Source organism: Patagioenas fasciata, chromosome 3 (genome assembly GCF_037038585.1).
Source record: "Patagioenas fasciata isolate bPatFas1 chromosome 3, bPatFas1.hap1, whole genome shotgun sequence".
Classification (NCBI taxonomy): Eukaryota; Metazoa; Chordata; class Aves; order Columbiformes; family Columbidae; genus Patagioenas; species Patagioenas fasciata.
In genome coordinates, this window is record NC_092522.1 from 45,049,045 (window position 1) to 45,065,076 (window position 16,032).

The 16,032-nt window shown below is 35.3% G+C and overlaps 1 protein-coding gene across 2 annotated transcripts in view; it reads right to left on the reverse strand.

The window, feature by feature from the left end:
* The window catches only part of FMN2 (formin 2), a 158,520-nt gene that overhangs the window by 77,498 nt on the left and 64,990 nt on the right, over positions 1-16,032 (reverse strand). For both annotated transcript variants that reach the window (XR_011738305.1, XM_065835906.2), the window contains exon 7: positions 13,555-13,642. Coding sequence is in view for 1 of the 2 variants with exons in the window: in XM_065835906.2 (XP_065691978.2) it covers positions 13,555-13,642 (88 nt within the window). In the remaining variant the exon portion in view is untranslated. The remainder of the gene's footprint in view (positions 1-13,554; positions 13,643-16,032) is intronic.

Genomic DNA, 16,032 nt, shown 5'->3' on the forward strand with positions numbered 1-16,032 from the left:
TAGATCCACACTGGCTCTAACACTTTTCAATCTCTATTTTAATGACATTATGTCTGGGAGTTCCACACGCTAATTGTGGCACCAGTGATGGTGTAACCGTGACAATCAAAGGATGTATACAAGTCAAGCTTTGCAGAACAACATAGCATCTCTCACTGAGTGCAGCTGGAAGAAGTTAGCAAGACTTTGGAATACAAAGAAGCCTTCAGGCTTCAAACTAATGAAGACTTCTAATTATTTGTGGATTTTTTCAGAATTCAAATTTGCTGTCTTTTGGTTTAATTCCAGCTTATCTATTTTCATTAGAGCAGCTCAAAGTAAACAAAGCCACGGCTAACTCTGAGAAGTCCAGTCCATAAGCAAAGAGATAAGCATTTCGATGCTTTAGGAAGCTCATTCTTGATGACAAAGATGAACAAAATGCAGGAGAAAGAGGAACAGCTTTATTTGGAACCATCTAGTAGTTCACTGATGAAGATGAAACCTAGGTTTAAAGTAGTACAAAATCAAGAATAAATTTAGGTTAAAATTACTCCAACTATTGGAAGAATCATTTATTGCTTATTCTAACATCATAATCACTGGGACAACATAAACTCTTCCTATGGGATCTCTGAACTATTTGCCTTACTCTGTGACCCTGAGTGGTTTTGGACACTCCCAAATCTTTCCATGTTCCTTATAAACATTCCAGTCTCTAATCATGCTACTAATTCACCATTGAACCTCTTGTTTTTTTGCTATTGTATTTGTTTGGGATTGACCACAATTCACCCCTCATAATAATGGCAAAGATATATCAGTTTTATAGTTACATAGCACTCTGCATATGTATTTGATAAAGTTAGCAGGGCAGATACCAAACATACTTTTTTTTTTTTTTTTTTCCAAAAAAATTACATTCTCCACATTAAGCAGCTGGCTTACGATCTTGGCTTTTGCATTCTGAAGTTACCCACACTTAGTATATAGTTAGGGGAACTCCAGGTGTGTCCAGCTGGCAATTTAGAATACTTACATTGAATTACTTAAGTGTCAACACTAAATGAGTTAACCACTGCCTAATTCACAGATCTGAAAATTTAATGGCTCATGAAACACCACCAGAAAGGAGAATATCTCAGGCTTCCACAGGAATCTGTTCTCATCTTACTGCAACTAAATAAATCTTCACCAACACCAAAAAGAGATTAAAACCAGTTAATCCTTAGTGAAGTCCACATGGCAATGCTAATGGTAGAACTGCTCTTTTCTGAGCAGACTCAAACTCACTCAAAAAACTGCTGTGATTACACTCTTAGTAATCCTGATCAATGACTTACATAAGACTCCTTGTCTCTCAAGGAGTGACTAGAAGTCAAAACAATCATTGGATTAGAGCTATAGCCAGTGGAATATCAAAGGGATCAACAAAAGGAAACAGCAGAATAACCTCAAGAATTTGTCTTTCTGTGGAATTGCTTGATCTATTTAGCTTATACAAGAGAAAGTTAAGAACCAACCTGATTACAGTTCTTATGCATACCTGCAGAAGAAGACACTCAAAAGTAGATGGCTCCCTAATTTTGCAGACCAAAAGCAGGGAAGCATGAAGGATGTCTGTAAATTAATCTGACAAATTCACTATGGAAAGAATATTTTAAGTGCTAAAAGTGAGGGAAATTAACCTTTCGAACATTGTTTCATGGGATACATTGACTTCTCCATCACATAAAGTATTTGTATGAAATCCTAGACTCACTGAAACTATCAGTGACTTCAAAGAAAGCAAAAGGTTGAAGGGTCAGAATTTCAGTTGGAACTCAAGATCATTTATACTACTAAAATGTTGGTATTTATACAGACTAATAGCTTGAGAGAGAAATTAGCAGGCAATATTACAGGACCTGCCTTATGTAACAGCCAGACTAAACGCTAAGAATGTGCTTTCTAAAAATTGAGAGTTGAGCTGTGTTTGCCCTTTGATAGGTCCCTCTGAAGTTCTCTACCATCAATGAGCCTAAATAATTTTACATAGACTGCATGGAATGTTGCTACCTTTTGATGATTTACAACAGAAAGTACTGCAAGGTCTTTTAACTACGAAGACATGCATTGATCATCCAGAAACAAGCTTTCCTTCCTTATGTTTCAACCTAGCCAGTTGTGTATTATGACATCAACATCTGTAGTAGCAGAACTAGTTAGAAAAAAATACATGCAAACTTATAGGGATTCAAAAAAAATCAGACAAAGCAAGTCCCAATTAACCTATAATTGCTGTATAGTCAACTGTTGCAGTCACAAGTCAAAATACAATATTTTTTTTTTTTTTGCTCAGGAATTACAAACATAAAACATTTGAGAGGTTTCTTTTCAAAAGCAAATTTTCCTTTCCTTCTGTCAGATGGTAGTATTTCACTCAAATAAAATGAAATATCACAGTATCACACAGTATGTTTGGGATTGGAAGGGACCTCAAAAGATCATCTAGTCCAATCCCCCAATAAATTGAGAGTCCAATACGCTCAATTTATTCTACAAATCAAACTAAAATTTTATTTTCGGCATAGCAGGGAAAAGTTTAGATGCCATCTGCTGTTCTACGTGTCTGCCTAGTCTGATGTCTGGATAAACACCAGCAATTTCATTGTACTAATCCGCATTAAGCCTTTCACCAAATATTCTGAAATTGCAGTATTAAAGAGATACAGATGCTAAGAAAAATGATGTAATGATCTTGTGATATTTAGCCCATGTTCTAAGTAAGGGGGGGATTATGAAAATAACGCAAAAAGATTTTTGGCTGGGTAGATTACAGATGACATAGCTTTACTAATTCAAATCACAATACTGTGATAACTGAGGGCAGAAGGATGCGTGTTTACGGTTTAAGTCCCATCTCTTTTCATACTTCAAAGTATTTCTCAAAAGCTGGTATTAACAACTCAAGGAAATAAGGGCTTGGATTGCAACAAAACCTATTGCCTGGATATGTGGCAAACCAAAATACAGAAATTCTAAGGAAAAAAAAAAAAAAATCAAATGTTATTTGAAATCACCTATGTGTATTTATTTCAGTATCATGACTGGATTAGGCCTGCTGAGCACTTTAAGATTACAAGAGACACTCTGTGTTGCTTCAGTTCAATGCCATTGAGCTATATTTTGTGTCCAGGTAGCTAGAGCAATTGCAGCTTCACTAAAAACACAAAATACATTATACTGAAATAGAATGCAACATATATTGCTTAGGGAGGTGTCCTGTGGGACTCCAAACAATGGAAATAACCCAGGTACCTCATAAAGCAACAGTTACAGGAACACCAACACAGTGGCTCCAGCATGAGCAACAGTGGGATCTCAGACTAAGCGTTCCATAATTTTTGCAGTAGAAAACTATAACTTCCCTTGCACTACTTCTTACCTTACCTACCACGGATGAGGGATGGATGCAGCAAGCAAATCACTCCCCCCTTTTTGCAGCATCCTTTCCCTTCCTTAAGCTCAGAGCTATTATCTGAAAGAGGACGTTCAGTGGGCGAGAAGCATGCCGACGGGCAGCGTCTCCAAGCCCGTTCGCGGGGTGAAGCCACAAGGTCTAGGACCTTGCCCACGGCAGCCAGTGCCGTGGGGCAGCGGCCTCGGCGCTGCCCAGCGGCTCCGGGGAAGGGGCGCGGAGCTTCTCTCGCCGGCGGCTGCGCGGGCCGCTGTTGCCACCTGCTGCCGGCAGCGAGGACGGGGGGCTGGCGGGGCCGAGGGAGGCTCAGCCGGGGAGAGCCGGGCCCGCGGTAGCCAGCAACAAGGGGCAATAGGCAGGCGGGTCTAACGGGAGAGGGGCGCGGCCCCGCACCTGGCAGGGACGGAAAGGAAGGTAGTGGGTCGGGGAGGAGGGAAGTTCAGGTGGAAGCCGCAGGAGAGGGGTCAGTAAAATGCCCCAGATAAGCAGAGCACAACAGAGAAAGTCCAGTCTGTGTATGTGATGTGTATCCACATATAGGGTGTTTCAAAAAGATGGATCGAATTTGAAATCACTACTGCTCTGAAGTTGTCTCCATCTTTCTGAAATACTCTGTAGTTTCCAGGCATCTAACATTTCTAGTGGGCAAATGGGTATTTACTAGTGAATTTAGGGCTGCTCCAAATGTACTAGAAGGAAGATCATCATTGTAACACCAGTAATAAAAGGTTGTACATGATGCCATACTTGATTACCACAGAAGAGTGGCAATGACTACTGAAGGAAGTGTGAGTTCATACAAAGCAATCAATTGTAACAGATCTACCACACTCCCTGCTGAGGGAGTTCATGTCTAAATAGAAAAAAATACAGTACCCTATTACAGATCATTCAACTAGCATGTTAATAATGACTTCTAAACGGTAGAAGCTTTAAGATAATATGCAATACAGAAAACATAGTAGCAAAAGGTTTACTTTGTTAAGCATACCTTTGAGACGGCATGCAGAGGTCTTGATCTTAGGATATGATAATTATTATTCAAAGCAACTAGGCTGAAACACTAAAAGAGCAGAAGCAACACATTTACTTCTGAATAGTGCACAAAAGAGCTGGAGACACTTTAACGGTATTAAATGAAACTTCTTTATAGGACAGGAGAAAAGATTTTTTAAAATAACACCATAAAACTAGACTTTACAAGTAGGAATTATATTAGAGTGAGAAAGCAGTTAAAAGGATAAAAAAAAACTTGCAGGTGAGAAGGAAGCTTATAGACACTTCTTTTTGTTATCTGAACCACGAATATAATCAACTGAAAAATTCGAAAGTACCCTTTTTTTCCCCTTGTCTTTTCAGATCCCCAGTATTCCTACTCCTCAAAACCACATACATGATTAAACATAAGAGCACAGGAGACAGCTGCAAATAAAAGATACTCTTCAAAAAGTGGAAATTGGCCAAAGAAAATAGAAAAGCAAAAAGTCTTGTAAGTTCAACATAAATTGAACAAAACCAAAAAGGTCTAAACCCAACTTGCCAAATGCATAAAAGCTAGAAATAAAACTGCTTTCAAGCACATCAGGTATATGAAAGCCTGACAGTAAACAGCTGAGCACGCAGATAATCTGGCTGTAAAAATGAGCACAAATGAAAGAGAATCAGAAAAGATTAAACAAAGTATTTGTGTTAGGACTCACAACCACAGAAAAGGTCAAAGAGGTTCTCAGACAAGCTCTATACTTTCAGCGATATGTTCAGGCACCGTCTCAAACTGAACAAGCTTCAGAACATACAAGTGCAAATTGTAAGAGGATTCCCTGATGAAGCTAGAAACTACAAACCAGTCAGGCTGACTTCTGTGCCTAGAAAATGCATATGGATTATACAGAAGAACAGCTTTTTTTGAAATGAACATACAGGTAAACCGATGCAATGACAAAGAGGGGTAACACACTATTTTGTAGTAGACACTCATGAACAACCAATTAAGTACTACTGAGTTAACGGAATCAACAAAGGCATAGGTATGAGTGATTGGACTGATGCTGGATTTTCCAAAGGCTCCTCACAATCTGCACCTAAGGCTTCAGAAAAAAGAAAATTATGCTGTCATGGGATAAGAAGAAAAGTCTACTCTGTTTAAAATCTAAAACTGCTCAAAAAACTAGGAAATCTATTACAAAAAAAAAAGTGAAGGATCAGTTTTCGAAGTACCGAGTTGTAGCAGTGGAGCCTTACTAGAATCCTTTCAGGTTCCTGTGCTATATAATGAACATGAGGTGGTAATGTTGGCAGATAATAAAAGCTAACCACTTTAAAGCTGACCACAAACGTACAAATGAATATCTTCAGTACGCTGTGTTAACACATGCAAAGTAGATTGGGAAAAAAGAACCCAAACTGTAAAAGCACTGTGATGGATACAAAATTAGCAACTACTGCCCCAAAAATGACACATGGATTTCTTCATTTGAAAACATAGGCTCAATAATTAGCAACAGTTAAAGGGCAAACAGAATGTCAGTAACAACACAGAAAAAAAAAAAATATGGAGCCTTAAACAGAAGATGATGCAATACCATGGCATAGGCATATGGCACACATAAGTCTTGAAAACAGCATACAGAGATAATCACCTCATTTGCTAAGTGAAGAAAGAGAACTATGGATCATAGACTGGTGACAAGGAAAAAAAACAAACAATGTGTATGAAAGTCATTCCAAACAAACTTTTCAGCTTGGAGAAAGATGACTACTGCAAAAAGATAAAATAGAGATCTATAAAAATTACATAATGAGTGGTCTGTGACACTCATTTTTCTTTTCAACCAGTTATTCACACAGATCAGATACTAAGCTGGACAGACCTCCATTTGATCAAATACAGCATATTGTCCTAATTGCTTCTTTAAAAGAGTAGTGATAAGAAAAAAAAAACAAACCAACAGTAAAAATAGGTACACTGAATGTAAAAAAGAAAAAAGAAAAAAGTATTCACTTCAAGTTTTACTAAATCCTCATTTTAACTACCTTCTATTTAAATTAGGTTTTAAAGGGAATGTACATGTAAGTCACTTTAATTTTTTGATAAAATTTTTTTGTTTGTACAAATATATTCAAACATAAGAAACACATGAACAAATAATGAATGGATTGCAGTGTGAGGCATCCTTTTATTCTAAACTGTTTGACTTAATGAAAAAATGTGTGGCAGTTATTGGAAGGTCTTAGTCAATTAATAAGCCTTAATTTTCATAATGCTAAAATCTCTGTGTAGTTCAGCAATGTAAAAAAGTATGACCACTGGAAAATATTTCCACTACAGAAAGCAGACCAGGTGTTCTTTTTCTCCCCCGTTATCTCCCCCTAATTTTGCATAGTACTAATGCTAACAGCATATATTTTGTTGCTTTCATGCATAGAATTTTGTAATCATCCCGCTTACGAGTGACTACATGGCACACATACAACAGTACTACTTTTTTTTTTTTTTTTTTTTTTCCCCCCTCTCTTTCGGAAGAACAGAACTTTCCTGAAACTTTTCTCTCAAAGTTTCAAAGTAAATCAGACTTCCAAGAAAAAAAATAAACTGTTTCAACTGAAACAACTGACAAACAATGCAGTTACAGTTTCTTACAAAACTTCTCTATTAAATTACATTCATATGTTCTTAACAACAACAAAAACCTTTAATTATCCAAACTATCCAATGTGGCAGTAATTAGTCTCTGTTGATTCAAATATTGTGAAAAAACTCAATATGATTTTCCTTAACTTCTTTAAAATGTATTTTTGCATTGTCAAAAATTGATGTAATTCCATACATTTATGTTTTATTGTAAATTCCAAAGTAATGTATCCCATAAAATATTCAGTTCCTTTCTTGGTGATATGAACATTTCTGTCGTTCATTATCTTGATGTGTTGCACGCACACTTGAAAAAAAAAAAGGATAACCAAGGCTGTATTTTCTTTTTTTTACCTTAACAACTGCTGCTATTGTTTTATTGGCCTCTGGTCACTGTGTACTAAGCTTCAGAAAACCTAAAATGATAGGAAGAGGACTTGAGGCATGCTTTCAATACTCAGGACTGGCTTTCAGGGCCATTGCCCACAGCTCAGGGGTTTATGCCACATCCATTAGAAACCCCACCTGTCTCCAAGGACCTTCGTTGTCCTTCCTCACAGGCTGCCTATGGCAGGAGTGGCCACACAAGGGCTCCAGAATCACTTTTGGCCGCTCAGTGCAGAACACTACGAACATCCTAGCAGCATCAAAGCAATAGGAACACTTGCAGAAATACGTATATGTGGTACTCAAATTCAGCTTTAGTCTGTCTTTTATGAAAGTCCTTTTGTGTATTCCATTGTTTTACTTACCAATAAATTCACAATAGGAGCTTGTAAAGTAATTATAAGCAAATAAAATGCATAAGCTTGCAATCTAGCAGCAGGAATAAGATAGTGAACATGGTAGCATAAAGCTAAGAAGAAATAACAGAATAAGACTGAAGTTTTGAGGAAGTCCTAGTCCACAGGACAGAAAAATGATGAACCAATCTTTCCTTGGTGATGTCTCAGAAGAGTCTAAACATGTGTTGGACAGGCTATCAGAGGAGAAACTTTATCCACAATCTCCTAAATTTTAGACATCTGAATGCACCATATTTGATTAAGAAACAAAATGCACTATATCTGTTCAAGAAAAAATAGTTAAAGAATTTTAGTTTTCAATTAATAAACCAGAACTAACAGGTAGACTTTCAAACTTTGTAATTAACCTGCACTGACTGCAACTACTTTATGATTCATTCTTTTAATAAAGAAATAGACTTGCCACCTGGAAGGGAAAAAAAAAATCTTACTACATACAGGATCTTTTTCATAACTTAAATGAAGAGAAACAATTTTGGGGAACTGGTTTACCTTCCAGTATAACAATGTCCAAAGAACTTGATCCAATAATGTGCTATTTTATTTTTATTCTTGTGTAACTTTTTTAAACCATAAAACATCTTTTGGAAAGATACCCATTCTTGACAAACATTTTAGTATTATGAGTTTCAAATGACCAAGATCATACACATCAGTTTTTATTAGGATAAATAATGTTCAGTTCACCTCTGGACATTCCATAGGGTAAACTAATAATGAGTCTTATTTTCCAGATTTTGAGTCATTCTTTCCTCATTGCTTTCTATTTAGAGCATCTCTTGGACCTATGACCACTGACACTACGTGATATTTCAATGCTTGAAGAATTCCTGCACAGAACGTTTAAATAATGCAGTGTAAGAAACACTTTATCCTCCTCCGCCTCTAGTGAAATACCTCAGTTAAACTTTGACTAAGTCTCTCCTAGCTCATCATTTCTAACTGCCAGTTTAAGCAGTCAAACAAAATAAACAAATGAAACAAACCCACCAATATTTTCTCATGTTCCTTTGTAATAAATAGCCAAATACTAAAGAATAAACATTTATTTTGCCCACCAACATTTAAAGTACATTCACTTCCTTCACATCTGTCTTGAATTCAGGGCAGAAGATGTTTGTTGTTCGAAGTTGTACTTCTGTTAGCAGAGTAAGCTCTACCACAAGTACAACCTGCAGTAAAATAATCTCAAATACAGATTAAAAGGCTGGGCTTTATCAGCTGTTAGGTGAATCCGCTTGCCCTTTCCATAACTACTTTTCCTATTACATTCTCTTATATAACCTCCTTTCTCAGTACCACTTACCAACACTAAGCTGAGGGCTGTAATTAATTTTTTTTAATTTTTTTTTTTAAAATTATTTATTTTCTCTCTCCAATTATTCGAGTAGGACTGGTAGCTCCATCAAATTCTGTAGCTTACTCATGTCTCAGAGGTAGGGTAGGGGAGCAATTACTTTTAAATGAGGATGTGAGAAAGGTGATCCAAAATTCAGAGGCAGAGATCTTCCAGCTGCTTCCAACAGAGCCAGGGCAACCACACGGTGCTATGCAAAACCTTATAGAAACCTAGTTACAGTATTGCAGCCATGCCAGAGGTAGCACAGTGCCTGAAATGATAAACCCTGTTAAGAGAAACTTACTGAATTGAAAACGATTACAGACAGCTTCAAAAGACAGACAATTATGTATGTAATTTTTGCCAGACTTCTACTTTCAACATTTAGAAGGTAAGTTCAGACTAAGATGATTTTGCTGAATAAAAGATTAATTTCCATTTTGAAAATAAATACTGGACTGTGTAGTAAGTAAAATATTTATCTACATGAAATATAGAATTTGCTTTCTGGCTGACATCTGCAGTTTCATTTTTTCCTTCTATCTTTCCACACAGAGAGAATTTTTTGCTATTCTTAACCGCACTTATTAACAACCATAGAAGATTGAACACAGAAGAGGACACAATGTATCCTTTTAAGTAAAGGGGGATTTAGAGAGCACTGACACCCGTTTATCTGCAACATAGTTGCAGTTTCAAACAGTTGTTACATTTCATGTGATGACAGACAATTTTATTAACAGGAGATAATCTTATTTGAGAGATAGGGTCCCTAAATGCAGACACAGACTTAACATGCAATCAGATGTTAATGTATAGGGTGTTCATCATAGATTACTATATGCAGTTAACTGGAATCAGACCCCTAAGCACAGGTTGCACCTCTGAAATGTCAAGAAAAAAAATTAAAAGACTAACGTGTTAAAACCATTGCCTTTTTCTCTAGGAAGAAAATCTGAGCTATAAAGGAAAAATATGTAAGAAGTGCTTGTTTGACATTTCTCAAAATTGGCTGTATCATGCAACCAAATACAGATATATTTCCAGTGGAAACATACTACCGGATAAAAGATATTTGTGGTATAGGAAAAATAAAAATTAAAAAAAAAAAAAAAAGCAAACAAAATGCCTGGATAAAGTGTTTAGGATATTTGATAGATGATTTTTTTAAAAAAAATAAGCATTGGTAAAACCTTGTGTGAAACCAGAGAAACCATGAGAAGAGGACTCACTTTTTTGTACTCATAACACGAAGAAATCACACTGTGACTAAAGAGACCAACATTTCTTACAGTTGTAGCCTAGATTGTGTAAAATAGTTGGGAGTTCTGTTAGCAATTAGAATCTAGCAAAAAAAAAAAAAAAACACCATAACAACCACCAAAATCAACCTTCCCTACTTTAAAGCACTACTAGAAAGACATTCTAGAGTTCAGTACAAACGTGGCCTGATTACTATAACTAGTCCTTCTACACTGTAAAAATATTTCAAAAGCAGTCAGGGATTGGGAGTTTGTCTTACTCAACCTGTTTCAAAGTCAGGAGCAGACAAATGCAATTCTACAATCAGATGCTTTAAAAGGATATCATCATCATGAAGGAAAGCTGTTCAGCATATACTACAATATTCTGAGATCTTCCATTAAATGCCATCCAACCATGCACGCACGAAAAGTAGCTAAGTGTTTAAGATCAGTTACCATGAATTATTCAAATTTTCAAGTTTCCAGAACAATCTTTCATCAACAATTGTTTCTTGCAAATACTATTTCACCATTGGGTTTTATCTTATAAAGCAAATGCAAATACACCAAAAACACCCTGAACCAACCAAACAAAAATTTACAAGACATTAAATACAACATGTTTAAAGTTATTTTAAGCTCTCCAGATAAACACAATATTAAAACTTGAAATCCTCAATCTATTAGGTGAATTAATACCCAGCACAATTGTTTTCTCTTCTGTTCCTCTAACACTCTGAAATTTGCCTAAAACGCTAGAAAAAGAAAACACAATAGCATGCAAACCAGGAAATTAACTGAATACCACCCTGCACAGAAAGTTTCTCTTTGTTTCTTGGTGCTTTTCTATGGACAGTAAAAAAAAAAAACAAAAACAAAAACAAAAACTTGCAATTCTTCTTCAATTTGCATCCCACAGGTATACTTTACATGTAATATAGGAATATTTACAAGAAATCCTATAGAGAAAGTTGCCTAGTACCACAAATTGTCAGAGTGAGGGGAAAAAAAGTTTCATTTGATTGTCTTTCGAATTTATGAAAAAAACATCGCATGTGTTATACTGAGATACGGTTAAAAGTACATGTCACTGTACATTAAACACCGCAAAAACTTCCATAACCTCACTAAAACTGTGGGCCAGGGGACATAACATCAGTGACATATTTTGCTGTAGTTATTGTCATACATCTTTAATCTTAATGTATAAAGATGCAAATATATCAACTGCCTATTTTGCTAATGCAGACACATTTTATATTTTCATTTTTGATTGTTAGTATATTCAAATTGCAACAGATAAACCAGTAAGCTATAAAACTCAAATATATGTAGCCCCCTTACTTTTTAATAAGCAAATAAAAATAGTGCATACATAAAGGTGAAGCTAAATACTTAGGCTTGTGATTTTATAATTTCTCCACAGGCTCTATAGCTAGATCATGGACAGAACTCTGCATGGAGTGACTGATGCCATAAATACTTCTTGGTGAGATGTGTCCTCTATTTTCCTTATATTTGCCTTGCCCCCATGCAGATTTATTTCCTGCCCCTCATCATTTTTCTTTCACGCCTATTTCATGTGCTTAACAAATAAATAAATAAATAAATAATAAGTCACACCAGGATCTTCCAACTCTTTCCACAAAGTCCCCCAACAGACAAAAGTTCTCTCATGTTTGTTCAATCCTGCACAGCAAGGGAATAAGAGCACTTCTAAATTCCCCTTTGCAAAGACTTTTAGTTTTAGAAAACAGCTATTGAAAGAGGAATATACAAAATCTGCACAGAGCTCTTAGATGATCATGTGTGCTTAATTTTGTAATAGGATAAAGGTTAAGCATAATATTGTTTGACCCCTTCAACTGCTGACATTCATGCCATGTTATTGTTAGTGTTGCATGTTAAGCAAGCAAATTTTCAATGAACTTGTGTTGGCTTTACCACAGACACAGATGTTAGGCGGACTCCTTTGTTCATAAGGTTCTCATTATTAACTGAAACCAAGTTGAATATTTGACTGAAGGAAAGGACCATATCATTGTTTTCAGATTTTGCTCTATGACTTAACTGAACTACATCTTCCAGCTTTGGAAATACCAAGTACTTCTTGGCGCCAGTACTGGCGCCTTGCTCTATGACTACCATCTTAAGCGCTTCAGCTAGTAACCATCAAAACAGTTTAATAAAAACTTAAAACTGTGATTAAGAGTTACTCACTAGCTGACAGAGTACTCTGAAATTTGTTCTATTTATGAATAATTTCACAAAATAAGCAAATCATAGCAAACTGAATGTGTGGCTGTAAATACGTAGCCTAGAAAGTTCACAAGATGTTTTTGTGATTTATGAAGTCTGTGTTATACTTGAAACCACATTTATTTAATAGATAGGCTGGCACTTCACAGGATAATTCAATCTGCTTCAAATCTATGGAAAGCCTTTGGGAAACATAAGGGATGCTTCGAACATAAATGCAATTCCACTTTTCACCTTTTTGCACTACTGTCTCTTAGAATTAATGTGAAAATTATTACACTCCCCAAATGATCTCCCTTTATAAAAAAATGCCGTTGAAGATGAAAGAACTCCACAGTTTGTGCTAACCCAAATGCAGGAACTATTTTATTTAGTAAATCAATTAAATGTGGTTTGTGGAGGGTTTTTTTGTTCGTTCGTTTTTTTGTTTTGTTTGTGTGGTTTTTTTTTTTTTTTTTTTTTTTAATTTCTGGATACATCCTGAGGCTATCTGAACTAAAATAAATAACACATCAGACTTTCTTCCTCAGAAACACTAACATCAAACTGTCTATATTTCATACCACTTAAATAACTGATGCCAAAAACTATAGAAGGCAATTCTGAAAAACAAACAAACACTTTTTTTTTTTTTTTCCATATGGACAAGGTAATATGCTACTAAAAAAAAAAAAAAAAAAAGAGAAATAAATGATAGAACAAAGTATTTTCAAAAAAATAGTGTTAAAGATTGTCTTATTAATTTATTTTAAATATCAGAGTATAGAAATAATTAGCATTTTCACATTATTAGTTATGTGATCTGAGCTAGAACCAACAATACTTATTTCACTTACCATGCTGAATGTCCCTCATGTCTAAATGAAGGCTAGACATTAGTATTCCAACAGCTTGAGATCTTTTGTTACTTAACAACTTGACAACCTGCCAAAAGAAACCCAACTATTAATATTAATCTGTGGGAAAATGTAGAAGATATTTCACATTACTAACAATAATTTCAAGAAATAGTATCTTGTAGTCTATATACAAATCTAAAAACTAGAGTAATTTTATCATTAAATTTGCTTCTGCTGCATAAATTCATCACAAGTGTAAGTAACTATGTCACCTAGTTGGACCTTAATCCTAAGAGTCACTGTAAAAGTTCCCCTAGACTTCCTTCTTCATTAGGATGCAGTCTTTCAACTTTGCACTGATGTTACAAAGTGTATGAAACAGGCTGTCATATAAAAAAAAATTCCAACTGTGTCTATCTTGGAATTGCTTTGGTTTCCAAAAACCACACAATGATTTCCATCTTTGATGTAAGCTCGAACTGTGAGAATTTGTATTTTATTTGAATGTTTGACGTAGTAGGCGCCAATATGAATTTTATTTAAAAAGCAAAATAACCACGTACATATTGGGATTTTCTTTGATCATTTTTAGGGAATATAAAAGGTTTCAAAGCTTTTTTGTTTTTAAAATACACAAAAAAGTAAAAATCAGGCCATCAAAATGTCTTGCGTTAGGGGGTTAAAACTAGCCACTAAAATACACTTTCATACATATTTGCTTTGTAAGCAGAACAGCAACAAGTAATTCACAGGCTGTCTTCCACAAGGCTCTGGGCTGTTTGAATTCAACTTACTGTAAATTTTATATTATTGGTATCAGAAGCAAGTAATGCCAGGAAAGGACCCTTATTTGTATAACAATGTGATTCTAGATAATGTACTTTTCAATGCAGGGCTAAAACCATTATGTAGATTAAAGAGGTTAATATTTAAGCTACTCAGGTTGCTGAGTTTTATATGTACTAAATACAGTAAAGAAAACCTTTGTGAATCATTTGAAGGAAAGAAGAAAAGCCAGATAATTAGAACTGTAATTCAAGCTCTTTTTATGTTGCAGTCAGGAAGCATATACATATTTTTTCAAGATTCACAGTTCCTGTCCTAGCACCAAGGTGTTGTATCATCTATGCTCCCACTGGCAAAATTATTTAGAAATTAATTTGTTAAAATGAGATTAGAAAACATAGGATTAATTTAGCCAGAGTAAAGGATGTCATGATCTAATTCACATGTTAAAAATCCTGTAAAAGCACCCACAAGATGTTTGCCCTGTGCCCAGTTTTGATTCACTTAAGTTTTCAGACAGAGGTTTGTATGTTGATGGTTGAGCAGTAGCTGAAGAAGTAAAAGCCTGAAGCAGAACTCTGGCACTGGGACTGCTTAGGAGAGGAAACGAGAAACTCATGGTGCTTGCAGTACAGGTTTTCTGAGGATATGGTTGGCTGGCTAATTGTTTTATTAATTCATTTTTTTCCCCCTTAAACCTTCATAACCACCGATTATGAAGGTATTTCACCCTCCTTTCCTCATAGATTCCTAACTAGCTATAGTGAAGTGAAAAACAAAGCATTCTGCTCACGAACTAAAAATTTTAACATTAGAAATCAACCTACATTCAGGACATAGCTACTGATCTAATCTGTCAGAAATTAGCAAGTAGTTCCTATGAATTGTGTAATTCATGTAATATACTATTAGGAATTTAAAACTGAAGTCAAATGGACTGAAATAGGATATGATAGTCAGATTTTATGAATTCAAAGAGAAAACAAATAAAACTCAAAATATAGTTAGGATATCCTGCACTCTCCTTCTAATAGGTTATAATCACTCTAATTTTTTAAAAAATGAAACATAAATCTAAATTCAGCCTACAACTGAAATAGAGCTCGGACAAATAATAATTTCCTTGTTCTAAAAAAAAGTTACTATCTTTTCACTTCTTTGCAGCTATAAAAGGTTTATGAAATAAAATAGATCTTGGGTAGCAAGGTATGGATCAAGTCTTTCTAACTACATTGCAATGTACATCTTTAATAACAACTGAACAAGTATCTTGCATTTTATCAGAAAAAAGAAAAAAAAAAAAAGGGCAGGTACTAAATTTCAAAACCAACAGAAACTCTTTAACTGGTGCTGCTACCAAACCATATTTTCAGAAAAGGCAAAGCAACATAAAGAAACAGTGTGGCATTGCTACATGACAAGAGTCCAAAAATTTCTCCTTAATGCTGTCCACTCCAACAACATTGACAAGATTGAACTAGATATGGAAGATGCTGCGGAAACTATTGATTCCAGGCCCCACCATTATTACTTTTACTCAAGTCTGAACCATCTTACACTAATAAAATAACTTAAGCTCGCTGCTATCATCAGCATATAGAGGGAGTCCTTTTCCTGTTCAAAGTAATGGCAGTAATCTATCCCAAAAGTGAATGAAAAATGAATGCAAATCCATTCCAAAAGCCCTAG